We start from the raw sequence: 20694 nt of genomic DNA, 5'->3' as shown, positions 1-20694 counted from the left end.
AAGAACTTTAAGTACTTAGATTATCATTCAGGTACCTTATGATTATTAAACTTTAGAAGGCATAGTAATGATGGAAGCCAATTTATTGAGTGGGTACTATGTATCAGGCACTGTTTCAAGCACTTTTCAAACCCTATCAGTATGGGAATCACCTTGAGCTTTTGTCAAAGTGTAGGCTTCAATTCAGTAAGTTTAGGGTGTGCTCTGAGATTCTGTAGTTCTAACCAGTTCCCAGATGAAGCCAGTGCTGCTATCTGCAACCACACACTGAATACCAGAAGGCAGAGGCTGCAGTGAGCTAAGATCGTGCCACTGCGCTGTCTCCAAAAAAAAAAAAAAAAAAAAAAAGTGAGACTCTGCCTCCAAAAAAAAAAGTTTGTTCTTTATTTCAATAATGCTTCAGTTCCACATACCAAGGCCATGCCATTTTTTTAAAGTCCACCAATCCCTTTGCCCACAATTTCTACCTAGCCAGATTTTGTAGTTCGTCACTATGATCATTCCATTTTATACACCTTTTAGCTTCCTCTCATCTCTCTTCAACTGCTGTACCCAACTGCTAAAGCTCCAATTCTGGTTAAGTCCAGAATCCATCTACTTTGCATCCATATTTAAGCAGCTGAATGTGGCTGGATAAAAACACACAGTTTTTCTGTCTCCCCTTAAAGTGATTACCACAAACCTCAGCACTGCCAAAAAATCCAACAACATTCTCTAGCCAATTCAGTCTGTCAGTCTCCTAGAAGACAATTCACACCTTCTCCTTTCTCAACAATCATCCTATACCTTGCCCTACTCATCATTGTTAACTGATGGGATCACTTTTTATTTCTCAAACAAAAGTGGAAGCAAATTGGAAGAGACCTACCTTACCTTCTCATTATCAGATTTGCCATTTGGGTACATTTGAACTCACATAGTCTGCCTTTTCTCTTCAAAGGGCCGATGAGTTGCCTGTCTTATTCCTAAAGTCAGCCCATCTAATTGCATACTGATTTCCAATTCCTCTCATCCACTCTAGGACTTCTCCTGCAATTATTCCTTCTCTTGCCTGCATCATTTGTTTTTCTCTCTGTTGGGTTAATCCTATCAGCATACGCACATATTAAAATGCCTCCCATGTTTAATAAAAAATCTCTTTTCCTCATGCTCTTTTACAATTACCTCAAATTTCTACACTTTTTCTTGATAGTAAAAAGCCCTCAAAGATTGTCTATTTTGTTGTCTCTATTTCCTAATGTCACATTCTCTCTTGAATTCATTTTAATCGGGACTGCATCCCACTGTTACACTTAAAGAGGGAATCCCCATGTTATCACATCTGATGGTGAATTCTCAGTGATCAATTTACTCAGCTTCACAGCAGCATATGAAATGGCAGCATATGCAATGGCTGATCATTCCCTCTTCCAAGAAATAATTGTGTTCCTTGGCTTTTTGATCATCAAACTCCCCAGATCTTTCTTCTTCTCAGCCTTCATTGCTGGCTCCTCCCTTTCCAAATTCCATATGGTAGGCACCGACTTCTCTTTATTTACACTCCTTCGGGGCTGTGATTGTATACAGTTCCAAAGTTCTAAATATCACCTTTAATGCCAGTGATATACTCAGCCTGAATTTTTCCCTGGGCTTCACTCTTTCACTGGACATCGCCCACAGGATGGGTAACAAACATAAAAATATTAACATGTTAAATTAAACTCAATTTCTAGCTCTAAACAGCTCCTTTTCAAATCTGCCTCATCTCAGTAAATTGCATATTTATATTCCCTGTTGCCATAAACAGTCTAGGATTTACTCTCAATTCCATTTTCACCTTATACTCCATACCTTCAGCAAAATCCTATTAGGTCTATTTTCTCTCTCTCTTTTTTTTTTCTTGTTTTTTTGAGACAGAGTCTCACTCTGTCACCCAGCCTGGAGTGCAGTAGTGCGATCTCAGCTCACTACAATCTCTGCCTCCTGGGTTCAAGTGATTCTGCTGTCTCAGCCTCTTGAGCAGGTGGGACTAAAATCACCTTCCACCTATCCTGGCTAATTTTTGTATTTTTAGTAGAAATGTATGTTTTGCCATGTTGGCCAGGCTAGTCTCAAACTTCAGACCTTAGGTGATCCACCTGCCTCAGCCTTTCAAAGTGCTGGGATAACAGGCGTGAGCTACGGCACCTGGCTATTAGGTCTATTTTCAAAATGCAGTCACCCTAGTCCAAACTGCCATCATTTCTTATTTTGATTAGTGCAAAATCTTTCAGATTGGACTTGGTGCTTTCACTCTGGCCCTCCTTTAAGCTGTTCTCCACAGAACAGCCAGAAAGAGATTGTTTAAAAATGAAAACCAGGTCACTTCCCCTTCCAACTAAAAACTTTGTAACTGTTAACACATAAAATAAAATCCAAACTTGTTATCATGGCCTGGAAGACCTTACAGTCCTGGCCCCTGTCTGTCTCCAGCCACATCTTGCATGACTTTCCTCAAACTCACCCAGCTCCATCCACACTGGCCTTCTACTGTTTCTTACATAATGGACTCCTCATGTTGAGGCCTTTGCCCTTATTTCCTTAGGCCTGAAATGCTTTCCTCAGATTTTCAGTAGATCATTCCTTCACATCTTTTAGAGTTTTGCTAAAATGTCATCTCACAGAGCACTACCTGAAAATTTATTTAAATAGTACTCTTCCGGACTAAAATTCCACAGTGATATGCATACAAAGGACAAACTCTCATCTACTTATTCTCCTTTATTTTTCTTCATAGCTCTTTTTTTTCATTACCTTATAATATTATGAATCTATCTATTCCTTTCCTGAAAGTGAGTCTCCCTATCTACAGGGTAGCACCCAGAGAGAGCTGCAACTTCATCTGTTTTATTCAACATTATAATCTTAGTGCATGTCTTAGTTTGTGGTGCTGTAACAAAATACCTGAGACTGGATAATTTATAAAGGACAGAAATGTATTTCCTCACAGTTCTGGAGCTTGGGAATTCCAAGATCAAAGTGCCAGCATTTGGTGTCTGGCAAGGGTCTTCTCGCTGTGTCTTCACATGGCAGAAGAAGTGGACACTGTGTTCTCACATGATGGATGTGAGAAAGGCAAAAAAATGCTTAAGCTAGTTCTTTCTAGCCTCTTTATAAGGCACTAATCCATTAATGAGGGCAGCACCCTCATGACTCAGTAATTTCCCAAAAGGCCTCACCTCTTAATACCACCACAGTAAGGATTAAGTTTTAACACATAATTTTTGGGAGACATTCAGATCATAGCAACATCTAAAACAGTACCTGGCATATAGTAAGCACACATTAAATATGTATGCTAAATGGTGAATGGATTTTATGAAATGATTAGGGAATCATGTGCTGTGTATGTCAAGTAATTTACCTTTTATCAAGATGATATTTCAGGCTAGCTAGTCTGACTCCAGAATCCCATCTCTTAGACTGTTCTATTTCTTTCTATTTTTTTTTTTTTTTTTTTTTTGGCCAATGCGCTATAAATTCTACCTTGTATACTTTTATCGCCTATGGTCATCTGGAGGGAAGAAATCCTGTTTTAACTTCTACCCATCATTGTTGATGTCTTTAATAATTAAATTCAAGAACAAAGCAATAACTTCTGATTCCCACCTATGCATGGGAGGATGAGAAATATGCCCTCTTTACTCCACTCTCAACCCCTGCCTGCCATCTAATGCTTGTTAATTTAATCTGTATACCACTATTTGCCTTTCTGTCATATAAATATTTTAAACAAGATAAATATTCTTTTCCAAGAATAGCAACTAAAGTTGCTAAAGTGCAGTGGGGCAATCTCGGTTCACTGCAACCTCCACCTCCTGGGTTCAAGCTATTCTCCTGCCTCAGCCTCCTGAGTAGCTGGGATTACAGGCACATGCCACCATGCCGAGCTAATTTTTGTATTTTTTAGTAGACACAGGGTTTCACCATGTTGGCCAGGCTGGTTTTGAACTCCTGACCTCAGGTGACCCACCCACCTTGGCCTCCCAAAGTGCCGGAATTACAGGCACGAGCCACTGCGCCCAACCTATGATCACATTTTTAAAGTGGCTTTTATTCTCATTGCCAGTACTTTTTATATTATGCTATTTATTTATCCATCATTTATCTGGAGTATGCCTTCAAGCAGTTCTCTTAGGAAGGGAACACCAATCTGAGTCTATGAATATCTATTATACATATATATTTTTTACCTTGGTACATGAATAACTACTTGGTCACAGTCTTTTCTCCACAACACCTATTTGATACTATCTTCACTGATATGTAAGTTTTGAAAAAGATAATGGAGAGCCTCATTTTCACTTATTTCATACATTGCTTCCCACTTCCCTCCATGCATGGCTCATTATATAAAAAAAATTAAAATTCTGACAAGGAATGTCCAAGTAGCATCTTTTTTTTTTTTTTTTTTTTTTTTGAGACAGAGTCTCGTTCCATCGCCAGGCACCAGGCTGGAGTGCAGTGGCGCAATCTCGGCTCACTGCAACCTCCGCCTCCCGGGTTCAGGCAATTCTGCTGCAGTCTCCCGAGTAGCTGGGACTACAGGCATGCGCCACCACGCCCAGCTAAATATTTTCGTATTTTTAGTAGAGACGGGGTTTCACCATGCTGGTTTTTTTTTCTTTTTAACTTTGTCTAGTACTTGGTAACTCCTTTCCTCTATAATCTCTTCTTCCTTCAACTCAGGAGAGTTGCTTTCTATATCTTTGGTTCATGACTGTGTTCATAATGTTCTGTTTTCTTCCACTTGGAAACTTGAATATCCTCATCTGGACTCTAGTTTATTTTTCATCATATTGCCTGCTCCCTGTGCATTCTGGGAGAGTTCTTATACATAATTTAGTATGCCTTTTTAAATAAAAAATAATGTAAAATTTTACTTTCTTCTCAATAGATTGCAAGTTATTTGAGAGTAAAAACCAAGACTTTCATTTCCACTTATTTGCTTCCAGCATGTTCCTGGAAAATAGTGGTTATTCATAATAGCTATTTGGTTTTCTTAGATGGATAAGATATATGTGATGGTGATATATCAACTTACTAGAAAAACTATGGCATGGTACTGAAGGGGGGAATTTAGAGGCTATCTTGAGGAGTATATATGTATTAAACATTCTGCAGGCAAGAGCCCAATATTTAATTCACACAGAAAAGAATGAACACCTATATGTTACATACATTAAAAAACTATAAAAAAAGAACTATAAATTTAGCAAATTTGGAATTTGATTTATACAAACTGAATTTTAGGGATATATTATTATTATAAAACTGTAAATATTACAGAGTTCAAAAAGTACACTGAAGAACAGAATATCCAACAAATATTTTAAAACAAGATTTTATTGTTTTAGAAGTGTGATAGTAAAATTTCAAATCAACATACAAAATTTACAATTTAAGTATCTGACCTATCCTAATACAGTTTTCAGAAACTTATTGGAATTATTTTTTCCACTGTGCATAATAAAAACTTTTTAGAAGAGGAGAGTGTCAAATTATATTGCAAGTTAAAAGCAACAGATTTCTCATGCCACTGAAATAATTTTGAAACAAATATGACAAACACAGTTCACCTGCAGTTCTCACGGGCTATGATAACTATTGTCAGCAACTAACATATTTAGCTCCTACCAAATTGGTTGGATAAAGGATGTAATGCCTGATGCTTGAAGTATTGTCGGTTTTACTCTACTTCCAGCAGTCTGAGTGCTTCTTATATAGGTCTTTCTAGTGAATTAAGTCTCCTTCTGCATCCCCAACCTAGATTATGGTATCTTAGGAAGGACAGAGTAGTCATCAGTCACAAAAAGGCAACTTCTAATAAGGAAGTTGCATGACACTGTAATACAACAGTCCCCAACCTTTTTGGCACCAGGGAGCAGTTTTGTGGACATTGTTTCTGAGAATGGGGGAAGGGGTGTAGAGATAGCAGGGCAGGGGGAGCTGGTTTCATATCATCAGGCATTAGTTAGATTCTTATAAAGAGCCTGCAGCCTAGATTCCTCATATGCAAAGTTCACAATAGGGTTTGCGCTCCTATGAGAATCTAATGCCGCTGCTGCTCTGGCAGGAGGTGGAGTTCAGGTGGTAATGCTCGCTCACCTGCTACTCACCTCCTGCCGGTGGCCTGGTTCCTAACAGACCATGGATGATTGGTCTGTGGCCTAAGGGTTGGGTACCCTTGCTGTAACAGATGCAATGGGAATATACAAAAAAATAGAATATGACTTTCCTTTTTACATACTAAAATCTATTTGGGAAGGGAAAAATTTAATTGAAACGAAAGTAATGGAATCGAATTTGTAGCAGATGGTACATATTCATTTCTTTATTAATTCTTTAATAAAGGAACACAGAAATTAAGCCATTCAAGAAAGATAGCAGAGTGACTGAGCTACAAAGAAAATAAGATCTCTGAGGTTTTAAAATAATCTTCACAATATTAGAGAGTTTATATACTCATGCCAGGTCCTATGGTACAATGCATTATACAAGTATATTGTAATGAATTACAAAGATACATCAAAGAAAATTCCAATCTTCTTAGAGTACAGAGTACAGTCTGGTAAGAAACAAGACAGACATACCAATGAATATAATGAAAGATATAAAATAGGGTCATGGGGAGGTGAAAACAGAAGTCATAGAAATTTCAGGATGGAAAGCTTACTTCTGGCTGTGAGAAATTGGGAAAGCTTCAAGAAAGTTAAATGTGAATTAGGGCTCAAAGGGGATTTAGAAACATAGTTGTAAATATCAGAGTGCTCCAAGAAGAGAAAAAGAGAAAAAAAAGAGTATGAGTAGAGGCAGTAAGGTAGGAGAGCATAAATGCAAAGAGCAAGCAGTTAAAGGGTGCGTGAAAGTGAATAGGGCAAAACCTGCATGACTGACCTCTCCACTGGGATGTCTAAATTGTGTTTTCTACCCACAGACCAAACCTGTTCTTTTCTGTCTTCCACCAGTCAGTTGCTAAAACTCTAAATGTAAGAGTTTTCCTTGATTTATCTATTTTCATCATAGTTTTAATCCAATTTATCAGCAAATCTTGTTGACTCTACCTGTAAAGCACATCCTGAACCCACCCACTTCTTTCCATCTTTACATAAAACACCTGAAATACAAGTCATCGTTTCTTCCTTGAGTTGCTGCAATAGGTTCCCTCCTTCTACTGTTGTCTTATAATCTGTTCACACAGCAATAGCAGCAAGAATCATTCTTATAAAATTTAATTAGGTTATAGACTCTCCAGCTTACCACCCTACAATGGTTCCTCTTCACACTTAAAAGGAAATCCATATTCCTTGCTTGGAAAAAGTCCCACACAACTTTACTTCTCTGTCCCCACTTCCCTCTTCTCAGCCTCACCCACTAGTCTAGTGACGTAAACCTTCTTTCTTTCCTTGAATGTGCCAACATTATTTCTGCCGTAGGGTCCTTGGCATTAGCTATTCTGTCTACTACAAGTGCTGATGTACTTTAGCCATACTGTTCATGTCTAACTTCTGACCTTCAGATGGCTGTTTAAATGTCACCTCTTCAGAGAAGTCTTCCCTGGTGATTCAACCTGAAGTAACTTTCTAGTCTATTCAATATTACAACAGCTATTCAATATTACAACACTATTTTTATTTTAACTTTATGCATAGCTGTTATCACTATTAGATGTTTTTGTATATGGTTATGTTTAGGGTCTATCTCCTTCACTAGAATGTAAGAGCTGAGACTTTGATTATACTGCTCACTTGGAACTGTGTCTGGTACTGAATGAATAATAAAATGCTTAAATCAAACAAAGTTAAAAACTTACGTGGGCTCTTGAATGCCAACATAAAGAAGCTGGGCTTTATTCAGAAGACAAATGGAAGAATGCTAAAGTTTTTCAGGTAGAGATAGAAAGATGCAACAGACATACTTCTTGCCCTAAAAGAGTTTATAATTCACAGATAACCCAAACCAGATTGTATTATTAATAGGAGAAGCTCACAATACAAAGTACCATTTCATTAGTAGAAAACGACTGACATAGAACAATTGATGCTACAGGAATGTGGCTAAGAAGTGTGGGCTGGTATAGTTTGAAGAAAGTTAGAGCTGTAAGGCTGTAGGACATATACAAGTGCTTTTTTATTTTCCTTTCCTCTCCTCCTTTCTTCTTTTCTTCCTTCTTTTCCTTTCCCCTCTTTTCCTCTTTCTCCTCATCTCCCCTCCCCTCGCCCCTCCTCTCCCCTCCCTTCTCCTTTTCTTTCCTTCTCTTTTCCTTTCCTTTCTTATTTCCTTTCCTTTCCCTTCCCATTTCTTTCTTTCTTTCTTTTTTTCTGAGATGAGGTCTTGCTATGTTACCCAGGCTGGTCTCAAACTCCTAGGCTCAAATGATCCTTTTGCTTCAGCATCCCAGGTATTTGGGATTACAGATGTGAGCCACTGCACCCAGCAGGAAATATCTGTGTGTGTGTGTGTGTGTGTTTGAGATGGAGTCTCATGTTGTTGCCCAGACTGGAGTGCAGTGGCATGATCTTGGCTCACTGCAACCTCTGCCTTGAGGGTTCAAGTAATTCTCCTGCCTCAGCCTCCTGAGTAGCTGGAATTACAGGTGCCTGCCACCATGCGTGACTAATTTTTGTATTTTTAGTAGAGACAGGATTTTAAAATGTCGGCCAGGCTGGTCTCAAACTCCTGACCTCAGATAATCCTCCTGCCTTGGCCTCCCAAATGCTGATTACAGGCATGAGCCATCACACCTGGCCTAGAAATATCTTGAATAGGGGAAATATTGTTGGTAAAAGTACAGAGGCAAGACATGTCTGTAATGAGCTCAGTGTACAGGAAATAGATTAGTTTAGTCCAAAACTAAGAGTATATACAAAGGAACTTCACATGAATTTGTTAACAATATATGACTTTTTGTAAAAGCATCGTCTTTAAAGTAGAAATGCTTGCCTCAGAGGTCAGAAAATGAAAATCATACATAGATTAGTAAGCCCACAAAATCATGAATTAAACACACTCATGAAATCATGCCTATAAAATCATGAAATAGTTTTCTATTTTGACAAATAAATTTGAGTATTAATATCTGTTTTCTTTTTTATTTCCCACAGGGTTGCCACCCCATTTGGAGGTTTTGAAAAAGCATCAAAAATGGTTAAATTTAAAGTTCCAGATTTTGAGCTACTATTGTTAACAGATCCCAGGTTTATGTCCTTTGTCAATCCCCTTTCTGGGAGACGGTCCTTTAATAGGACTCCTAAGGGATGGATATCTGAGAATATTCCTATAGTTATAACAACTGAACCTACAGATGATACCACTGTACCAGAATCAGAAGACCTATGAACAGAAAGTTGAATATGCCACATAAAACTCTGAATATAAAGTTTCTGTTTTATTATTCTAATTACTGGTAAAGCCACTTGCATTTTTCATTAGTAGCAATAATAGCAATTTAGTGATTCTCCTTTTATGACATTCAATTTCAATCTCAGATCAAATATTAATAAACAATTAGAAATCTTACTTTAAAAGACTTATAACTCACTTGTCTTCATTCATAATTTTGTTGTCACCTGGTTCAAAGAATCTAGACATTTTATTGCAAAATTTAGATAGAAAAGTAATTGACAACAAACAGTTTCACCTTTGTCTCATTTTATATGATTTATTACAGAGTAAGTTTTTCAAGTGGAATCTAGAATCAAAATACAGTGTGAGATATGTAGACTTATTCAGAGTTTCATCTAAGGGATGAAAGCTATGGAGGATGATGTACAGATTTATTGATGGAGGAAAGGGTTAGGTATGTCCTTTCTGGTGACCATGAGAAAATAATATGTCTTGATGAAGTCTTTCCATTAATCACTCTTAGAATTCTAAAGTGCTTTGCACTTTTCAATATGTTTTGAATCATTACGTAATTATTCTGGATGATTTTCTCCAAAGTTCAATTCAGTTATTATATTCAGTTAGTATTAGGTCCAGGAGACTTGCCAGGGTCTGTCCTACAGACCCTACCTTCATGACGGATGAATAAATGCACTTAGACACAAATTTCCAGTGAACAAGTGGGCTGGGGGGGTCATAAGCCACTCACAGAGAGAGATTGCAGCTATATGACCTTGACTAGTTGGCCTTCTCTGCATTTATTCAGTATGAATTTAATAACAGAGGCTCTAAGCTAACACACTTGTGGAGGAAAATTAAAGGCCAAGTTCTGAGGCCTAAAGCAAACACTATTAGAGGGTAATCTCCTTGGTCGACCTCCCCACAAGAGGGCCATCCAGCTCAAATGTTAGTTTTAAGACTACATGAATGAACAAGTTATTCAGACAAACTTCTCTACATATTTCAGCTATTTTGTTTTCTTTTTATCTAAATGTAAAGAGGATTTAGGCTGCCTTCAGCTCAAACTTCTACTGACTCTATGCAAAAACCTCTTGGCCTTCCAATAAGTTTTGTGACTATTCCTTAAAGCTATCTCTAATATTTTTCCTTTAATATTTTTGCTACCACCCTGAGTGAATTCCCACAGAGACTGAGAGACAATGACGCAAGGATGTCATAGTAGTATAGTTTTAATGACCAAAGTGTGCCCAGAATTCAAGTTTCACAAATAACAATGCTGTGCATTATGTTCAACTTTATGTGTGGGTTTTCAGAAGAGCAAGAACAAATAAGGTACAAACAAATACACATATAAATGCATACATGTATGTGAGATAGGGAAAGAGTAAGTAATTTGAATTGGCAGCTTTCTTTCCTAAATCTTTAAATTCTGTTAAAATCCTCAAGTAACTGGGGAGTACATGCTATAAGACACAGACAGAAACAAAAGGCATGAAAGTATCTGAAAGCAATGTAGCACATATCTATCATAATATATGTAATATATTGACATAGAAGACTCAAACTAAACTAATATAAAGTTATAGTTATATTAAAGTATGACTGAGGAATTATATGACAGGTAACTTATAGAAATCAATATCAATTCCTCCCATTTCAATTAAATTAAGAGTTCTGTGATAGATGTTTATAGCGGAGAAGAAATGTCTCATCAATAGAAAACTGTCTATTAGATAAAGTTTAGGTGAGAAGAAGGACAGTGTATAGCAGTGAAAATACCAAGTCACAATATTACATATTTACAGAAGAATCTATGTACTGTGGAAATTGGTGATTGTTTTAATCATCGTCTAGACTTGTAAGTAGCAAAATTAAAAAAATTTGCTTATGAAAATATAACCCCTAGAAAGCAGCAATGACACAATATTGTATTTATAAATATTATTGTAGAGAATTTGTATATTTTTAAATATGTCTTAAGATATCTTAATTTTATTTATAAGTTTTGGTGTTCAATTGTATTAAAACAATATGTTGGCATCTGTGATAAACTATCAATGAGGCTCCCATTTTTTTGTTCATTTTAATCTTTAAAAAATAAAAATTAGGCATATTCATTAGGAATTTTGATGAAATGGTTTAGTTCTTCGTTAACATCATGAAATGAGTCAGTTTTTAAGAAAATTGAAATCTTATTGCATTATTTCAATCACTTCCAAATATAAACTATATGATCACTGTTCCTATTCTGCCAACCACTGACAATAGAGGCAAGCAATTAAATATGTTAGCTACAGAACAGTACTCCCCAGTATCATAAAAGATAATTTAAAAAGGAAAATCCTAAGTGATATTTATTTTTTTAAAGATTAGGTAGAAAAAGAAAAACCCTCTGTCACTATTTCTTTCTTTCTTGGAAGTGTCGATTAATTCTAGCTCAGTTGACACCTTTAGAAAGGACAACATTTCACTCTGGTTGTTACACAATTCAGAATTCAAAAGGAATTCTGAATGGGATTTCCATTAACCTGAAAAACGGCTAAATCTTTCAAAGTCAAAAGAAATATTATAGTCTGTTTAGCACAACAGAAAGACTGTGGCATTTTTTCCACCTGCTTTTGTATATGTGAGGCCTGGAAAAAAAGGAGAAAAATATTTTTAAAAAGGTAAAACAATGAAAATTTGTTGCTGGAGTACTAAATATCAGACCCTCTAGTCACTTCCTTATAAAGGTAACAATATATTTAATATTGGATTTTCATAATTATTCTGTAAGGATGGCATTACAAATAATCTAAATTTTATATTAAAAAAACTGAGCCTCAGAGAACTAATGTTACTTGAAATAAGCCTAGCTCATAACTGGCAGAACTTGATGAGTCTGGTTCTAAAGTGGTTCTCTAAGAGCACATGGTTCACGGCTTTTCTCTCAGAATGAAGTTCAGCCTTAAAATATTTTATTTAGAAAAAATAAAGTTCTCTATTATCTTAATTTTGAGCAAATACATCTATACACTGAGTAATTTTAGAGTCACTATCCAAAGTTATATAGGCATTCGTAAAAACTGAACTTTCAGACTGTGTTGAAAACAAATGAAACAGGAGTATGCATGTTTAATTTTGAAATTAACACAAAAGTGCACTCTGATTAAACCTGCTTATTTCTGCTCAGTATTGTACACCCATTTGATCTACTAATCTTCCTTTTCTAAGAAGAAAGAATGGGAAAGCAAGAGAAAGAAAGAGTTAAGAAATACATGACATAAGCTGAAAGAAATCATCTAATTAGTAACACACCAAAACCACTCCTTCAAATGAAAACATTTTCTACCTTTTGAAACTTTGGAGTAAACTCTCTCAAGTTTCATTATACTGTTCAATAGACTTCTGAGTCATGAAATTATATTTTCTATTTTAAGCCAATTTCTTCTTATATCATTGGCAGGACTGATGATCAACTTGCCAACTGCCCCCTGGATAACGAGCACTACATTAATAACTAAAGCTATGGTTAGAGAGACTATCTTTGGCTTTTAACTCTCCACTTCTTTTCATCATCTAAGTGCTTTATTTTCCATCTCGTAACTCAACATTTAAGAGGACTTGACAATTTAAAATAAGTCATTATTGGTTATTACAAAATCGAGTCAAATATAGACAATAATTTTTAGTCAAAATGACCATTTACTACATCTACTTTAAATTTTTCATCCCCTAAATAGACCCATTTATAAATATTTTAGCAGCTTGGAAATAGAGGGAGCCAATTAATCTTGCAAAGGCTAATATGGAGCAAAATATCCAGTCGTGAGTATGAAAAGAACACCCTGAACTTTTCAACTAAGGGCACAGCTGTACCAGCACACTTATTAATTCTGGAATTTCCTCACTCTGCTGCTTATGCAAGATAAAACTTACATGACATTATTGCAGTTTTTCAGCCACAACTGTCTTTTATTAAGCTTAGAAAAGTATTACTTTGAGTGTCCCTTTTCTTATGAAGAAGAATTTTGCCCTCCACACTCTATTCTGTAGGAAGAAGGGCAGTTTACTTTTTATGAAAGGCAGAAAAGTACCCTGCTTTTACCAAAAGACAAGCAAAGGGAATCCATTTCAAACTCACTGATCAAAGCACACTGCAAATATATAAAAGAATTTTTTAAAAATTACAATGCTTTTTACAAGTTAAACTTTTCAGAACTAAGAAAAAAGGAAGCAAAAGTATGTAAGAATTTTAATAGCTTAAACTAAAATGTTATTAAATAAAAGTAGAGGTTCTTTTTTGAATTTCTTAAATGGAGAAACTAGATTGCAACCTAGGATATAAATTTCCCCTAACTTCTCAATGTAATGTGATTTCAGTTTGGGAAGATTTGGTACATACAGGCAAAGAGAGAAAAAAAGCTATTTGAAAGAGCTTATAGTTCAGATCAAAATAAGAATGTGCTTGTTATTTTGTATTGTGTAATTTTTTTTTTTAAGAGAGTCTCATTCTGTCACCTAGGCTGGAATGGAGTACACTGGCCCAATTACAGCTTACCACTGCAGGCTCAAACTCCCAGGCTCAAGTGACCCTTCTGTCTCAGCCTCTTGAGTAGTCGGGACTATGGCACCTGGCTAACTTTTAAATTTTTTTGAAAAGATAGGGTCTTGCTATGTTGCACAGCCTAGTCAAGTGATCCTCCCAGCTAGGCCTCTCAAAGCATTGAGATTACAGGCATGTATCATCAAGCACAGCCTGTATTGTGTAATATTTTGAAAAATATTTTAATGGCAACTCAGGCAGTGGAGATGTTTCAGGAAACAGGACTGGAAAGTTAGAAGGAAAAAAGATAAAGTAAATGTCATTGTCTATTTTAAAAATGCTTATGAAAGAAGCTGTATCACTAACAAAATAAATATATAAGAAGGGGTGGGATGGAGGGAAAGGAAGGCCAGAGTGAAGTAGACTGGAAGGAAATACAATTCATGCTGTACAAAAGATAATTGCATTATTTTAAGGTTTCTGAAGCATTTTATTCATCCTTTTTGAAGTAATTTTGGTCTACATAGACACAATTGTTTGATATGGATTGTTATCTAAATAAATACACTCATTATATTTATCATCACTCACAAATAATATATAAAAGCAATTTTATTTAAAGATTCCAGCCTGGAAGTAACAAATTTACATACTGATTTACCACAAATCAACGAATAATCTCAAGTAATTTACTTTACTCTGTAAATCACAGTTTTCTCCGAGTATTTATATGACTCAAACATCACCTCCTCCTAAGACCTTTCCTGATCACCCTTATTTAAAAGAGCACACTTCTTTTTTTTTTTTTTTGAGACGGAGTTTCGCTCTTGTTACCCAGGCTGGAGTGCAATGGCTTGATCTTGGCTCACCGCAACCTCCGCCTCCTGGGTTCTGGCAATTCTCCTGCCTCAGCCTCCTGAGTACCTGGGATTACAGGCACGCATCACCATGCCCAGCTAATTTTTTTGTATTTTTAGTAGAGACGGGGTTTCACCGTGTTGACCAGGATGGTCTCGATCTCTTGACCTCGTGATCCACCCGCCTCGGCCTCCCAAAGTGCTGGGATTACAGGCTTGAGCCACCGTGCCCGGCTAAAAGAGCACACTTCTAATCCCTTATTGGGGCTTTCGTTTTTCTTTACAGCACTTATTACTCCCTAACATAATGTGTTAGTCCAGATCCTCTGAGAAGCAGATGTCAAGATGGGATTAAACATGCAAGAATTTTACTAGGAGAAATGCATGTGTGAGAGAAAATGGGGAGGGAGTCAAGAATGTCTGGGAGATATATATATATACCCAATATGTACCCACAAAAATGAAAAAAAAAAAAAAAAAAAAAAAAAAAAAAAAAGTATGGGAGAGCCAGCAGGCCTAAAATGGAAATGTGTGTAAGTGTTCTAGACCATCATGCAATCTCAGGAAGATTCAGCAAGGCTGTTGGGGGATCCTGAGCCAAAGTGACCCATCCTCAGAGGGGTCCTGTGTTTCCCAGAAACAGTGTAACTTAGTGGCACTGTCCTAGTCATTAGTTGAGAGCAGCCTGTGAAGGCAGCCTCTGCACCAATGCACTGTGGAGTTCAGAATACAACAGAACTGGGGCCCCTGGCCAATTATGTTGCTGGTGGTCTAAAAGGAGCCTTCCAGTGGCTACCACACACACACACACACACACACACACACACATATATGTATATATATTTCTTTATGGTTTAATTCTTTCACCAGATTGAATGCTCTCTGAGGGCAGAGACTTTGCCTTATTGATTTATTTAATTAACAAATACAAAATTATATGTGAATCATGTATAACATGAAGCTTTGAAATATTTATACATTGTTGGAATAGCTCAATTGAGCTAACATAGTGATCAATTTTTTGTGGTGAGAACACTGAAAATCTTCATGATTTTCAAAATACAATGTTGTTATTAACTATAGTTACCAATAAAATCTATTAACAATAGATTTTTTGAACTTCTTCCCCCTATGTAACTGAAATTTTGAATCTTTTGATCAGTATCTTCCCAACTGTTGCCTCCAACCCTGTACTTGGTAACTATCATTCTACTCTTTACTTCTCTGAGTTCAACTTGTTTAGATTCCAGATATAAGTGAGATCACTTTTATTAAACGCTGTATCCTATATGCCTGGTCCATTCTAAAGAACAATATCTATTTGTGAAATAAACATATCTGAATTATGGCAATAATTATGGCAATAACATAAGTATCTATATTTAAAATAATACATTATAAAACACATTACCCAATACTTGGTAAGTGCTAAATAAATGGAAGCTATTTTTGTTAAAAAAATTGAAAAATTATTAAGATCACAGTAAAAAAGCAAAGGCATTTAGAACTAAGTTAGATTAGAGATGACACTGGAATCACTTTGGGATAAATATACGAATGAGATTTGGCTCTGTGTCCCCACCCATATCGAGGGAGGGACGTGGTGGGAGGTGATTAGATCATGGGAATGGTTTCCCCTATGCTGTTCTCATGATAGTGAGGGAGTTCTTACAAAATCTGATGGTCTAAACGTGTTTCCCAGTTCCCCCTTTGTTGTCTCTCTCCTGCCACTCTGTGAACAAGGTACTTGCTTTCCCTTTGCCTTCTGCCATGATTGTAAGTTTCTTGAGGCCTCCCTAGCCATGTGGAACTGTGAGTCAATTAAATCTCCTTTCTTTAAAATTACCCAGACTCAGCTAGTATCTTTATAGCAGTGTGAGAACAAATGAATAAATATATTTAGCCTGGATTTGGAACTAATATATGTTGGAACAATGAGTGTATTAAACATACACAGAGAATCAGAAGCAATGAAGTGGCCTAATATTTAGGACAGGCATTAGCATTAGCTGCATTCTCCAGACTCAAAGTTGTCATTAAGATAGTCTATTTACAGGTCAGGAGTGGTGGCTCATGCCTATAATCCAGCATTTTGGGAGGTTGAGGCAGATGGATCACGTAAGGCCAGGAGTTCCAGACAACCCTGGCCAACATGATGAAACCTAGCCTCTACTAAAAATAAAAAAAAATTAGCCAGGGGTGGTGGGGCATGCCTGTAATCCCAGCTACTCAGGTGGCTGGGGCATAAGAATCCCTTGAAACAGGGAAGTGCAGGTTGCAGAGCTGAGATTGCACCACAGCAGTCCAGCCTGGGTGACAGAGGGAGACCCTGTCTCGAAAACAAAAACAGTAGCCTATTTAGAAACTTGCTAAAATGGTCTTATTTCTCGTGAGCATTCACATTTTGAATGTCATGTAAGAATTAAAAAAAAAAAAATAAACATGGTGGATACTTTCCTTGATCAGTATACTGTACCTCTTTGGGAAGCATATTACATAATCAGAAGAGAGTTCCCATGGGATTGACATTTATATAATATAGTACTGCCTTTTTTTTCAAAGACCTAAAATGGCTTTTCACGTAAATACCTGTTTGGAATGTTTTGAATCAAGAAAAATATTGCACCTGGATTCTGACTCCTTGACACAACAAAACAAGAGTATAGTGAATAAAAACAATCATCTTCAAGTCCCTTGCTTTGGAGTGTTTCCACCTTGCTTAAGGAAATCAGGCACCAGAAAGTTATAACCAATGAAAGAAGGTGACTCCTCTGTCAGCTGAAATAATGGCAAATCCATATATAATAAACCCAAAATAATCTTTCTTTCTTCCCCATTTTACCTTAAAAAAGCAAGCAGGAATACTGACCAATTTCCATATATAGTCCACTCTCAAACTTAATTGTAAAACTCGCTTTCTAACATCCATTTTTCCTTAATCCTACCTATGTAAAATATAAGAGTTCATGAAAGTTCTACAACATAGCTAACTGGCCTCAGGTCCCAGGCCTCTTCGAAAAGACCTCTTCTAGGTCCTATAGCACTCCAGAATCAGAATTTATTTTAAAACAAAAAGTCATATATGAACATGGGTCACATTTATTTAAAAAACATATATGTGTATATATAATTTTGATTTTTGAAGAATTTATCCTGTCTACATTTCTAACATACCTAAAATTTGTAAAATATTGGAAATAAATCAACCTGAAAGAAAAATAGCCATTTTTCAAAGATATATCATCAACAAAACTCATAAATATTTCTGGTTTATCAAGTTCAATCAACTTGTTTTTTCTTTAATCTTTCCAAATGAAATTTACATTAATGACAAAAGCAAACCAATTTCCCTTTAGGTGACAGAGTCACCATTGTTAAGTATTTACTTTCTCCTAGTCACTATTCCTCACACTTTACTGGCCACTTGAAACTTAGAGTTCCTTTATTAAGCAAACTAGATCAAACAATAGGTTTTGAGTAAGAAATTATTTTTCACATCAATTTTACAAATACTGTAACACAAATATATTTTACAAGTTTAAATAAAGCACCTTTCCACCTTCTTAAAAGATTCCTCACCTCCTAAATAGAAATTGCAGGGGAAACAATGTCTTATTAAGGATAATAAATAAAATAGTAGTGGTGCACCTGTAGTCCCAGCTTCTCAGGAGAGAGAGACAGGAGAATCACCGGAGCCTGGGAGGTGGAGGCTGCAGTGAACTGCACTCCAGCCTGGGAGACAGAGCAAGACCCTGTCTCAAAAAAAAAAAAAAAATTAGAATGGACAAAAGGGGCCTAGCAAATAGTAGAAACTGATTAAAATGTAACTAATTTTATTATTTCCTAGAAGCTAATAGAAACGCCATGACATTTATTTCTGGGTAGATCTCACGAATTTATTCTCCAAGGTAATTAAAAAATCTGTTGTTTGGAAGATCTAGTTTCTTACAACATCTGTGATATTGTCCATCAGGATACCAGCAGTGCTTAGTAGGAAAGAAACATTTTGCCAAGTTGTTCTATCATGAGTTTCTCAAGATGTTCACCTTTCACTTCTAATCTAGCTTTCAGCACTTGAGCATATGTTTCTTCATTATTTTGCACAGGATCTGGTTGAGGGTTTGTTTTGTATGCTCATATGAAATGTCCACAGAATGGTGGTAGCACACTATGATTCTGCCGTCAGATGTCATGACAAGCTCTTCCTTGCAATCACAGTCATCTGGTAGAGAAGAATATGGAGATTTATGACAAACACAATATAAAACCCTGTTTTGGATTGGAAATAAATGTTTCAAGATTGTTCTTTTTGATATAACTAATTTTGCTGCTGTTACAGCCACGGTATTTCAAGATACTTATTAAGTGGTATGAAAAAAAAATGTTCTGAAGAGAAACTGCTTTTAAAATCTACTTCTACATTCCCCTTGAAAACTAGCACAAGACAAGGATGCCCTGTCTCTCCATTCCAATTCAACATGGCATTAGAAGTTCTGACCAGGGCAATCAGGCCAGAAAAAGAAAATGTATTCAAATAGGAAGAGAGGAAGTCAAACTGTCTTTGCAGATGACATGATCCTATATCTAGAAAACCCCATCATCTCAGCCCAAAAGCTTCTTAAGTTGATAAGCAACTTCAGCAAAGTCTCAGGATACGAAATCAATGTGCGAAACTCATTAGCATTCATATGCACCAGCAACAGACAGGCAGAAACCCAAATCATGAATGAACTCCCATTCACGATTGCCACAAAGAGAATAAAATACCTAGGAATAAGCTAGCAAGGGAAGTGAAAGACCTCTTCAAGGAGAACTACAAACCACTGCTCAAGGAAATCAAAGAGGACACAAGCAGATGGAAAAATAGTCCATGCTCATGGATAGGAGGCATCAGTATTGTCAAAATGGCCATACTACCCAAAGGAATTTATAGATTGAAAGCTATTTCCATTACACTACCATTACATTGACATTCTTCACAGAATTAGAAAACACTATTTCAAAATTCACATGGAACTAAAAAAGAGCACAAATAGCCAAGACAATCCTAAATAAAAAGAACAAACCTGGAAGCATCATGCTACCTGACTTCAAAACATACGACAAAGCTACAGTAACCAAAAGTGCATTGTACTGATACAAGAACAGACACATAGGCCAATAGAACAGAATAGAGAATGTAGTAATAAAACCACACACCTACAACCATCTGTTCTTTAACAAAACTGAAAAAAAACAGCAATGGGGAAAGGATTTCCTATTTAATAAATGGTTCTGGGAAAACTGGCTAGCCATATGCAGAAAATTAAAACTGGACACCTTCCTTACACCATATACAAAAATCAAAGATGAATTAAAGACTTAAATGTATAAGTCTACAAAACTATAAAAACTATAAAAACCCTAGAAGAAAATTTAGGTAATACCATTCAGGACGTAGGCATAGGCAAAGATTTCATGACAAAAAACCAAAAGCAATTGCAACAAAAGCAAAAAAAAAAAAAAAAAAAAAGAGAAAAAAAAGAAAACCTATTATCAGAGCAAATAGACAACCTACAGCCTACAGAATACGAGAAAAATTTTGCAATCTATCCATTTGACAAAGGTCTAACATCCAGCATCTATGTGAAACTTAAACAAATTTACAAGACAAAAACAGACAACTCCATTAAGAAGTGGGCAAAGGACATGAACAGACACTTTTCAAAAGAAGACATACATCCAGCCAACAATCATATGAAAAAACAGCTCAACAACACTGATCATTAGACAAATGCAAATCAAAACCACAATGAGATACCATCTCATGGCAGTCAGAATGGTGATTATTTAAGTCAAAAAAAAAAAAAAAAGAAGCCAGATGCTGGTGAGGTTGTGGAGAAAAAGGAACACTTTTACAGTGTTGGTGGGAGTCAAAATTAGTTCAACCATTGCAGAAGACAGTGTGGC

General features: G+C 36.3%; 1 protein-coding gene and 1 pseudogene across 2 annotated transcripts in view; one reads left to right on the top strand and one right to left on the bottom strand.

The window, feature by feature from the left end:
* The window catches only part of MYOZ2 (myozenin 2), a 52272-nt gene extending 40858 nt beyond the window's left edge, over positions 1-11414 (top strand). For both annotated transcript variants that reach the window (XM_032292445.1, XM_032292446.1), the window contains one exon: positions 9123-11414. In XM_032292445.1, coding sequence (XP_032148336.1) covers positions 9123-9357 — 235 coding nt within the window. In that variant the 3' untranslated portion in view covers positions 9358-11414. The remainder of the gene's footprint in view (positions 1-9122) is intronic.
* A 7227-nt stretch (positions 11415-18641) lies between these two features.
* On the bottom strand, positions 18642-19094 carry LOC116560758 (annotated as a pseudogene).
* Between the last annotated feature and the right edge of the window lie 1600 nt (positions 19095-20694).

The sequence above is a fragment of the Sapajus apella genome, unplaced genomic scaffold, assembly GCF_009761245.1.
Source record: "Sapajus apella isolate SASKATOON/1434 unplaced genomic scaffold, GSC_monkey_1.0 scaffold27, whole genome shotgun sequence".
NCBI classification, from domain to species: Eukaryota; Metazoa; Chordata; class Mammalia; order Primates; family Cebidae; genus Sapajus; species Sapajus apella.
Note: the sequence above shows the minus strand (reverse complement) of the source record. Positions and strands in the feature narration are given on the sequence as shown.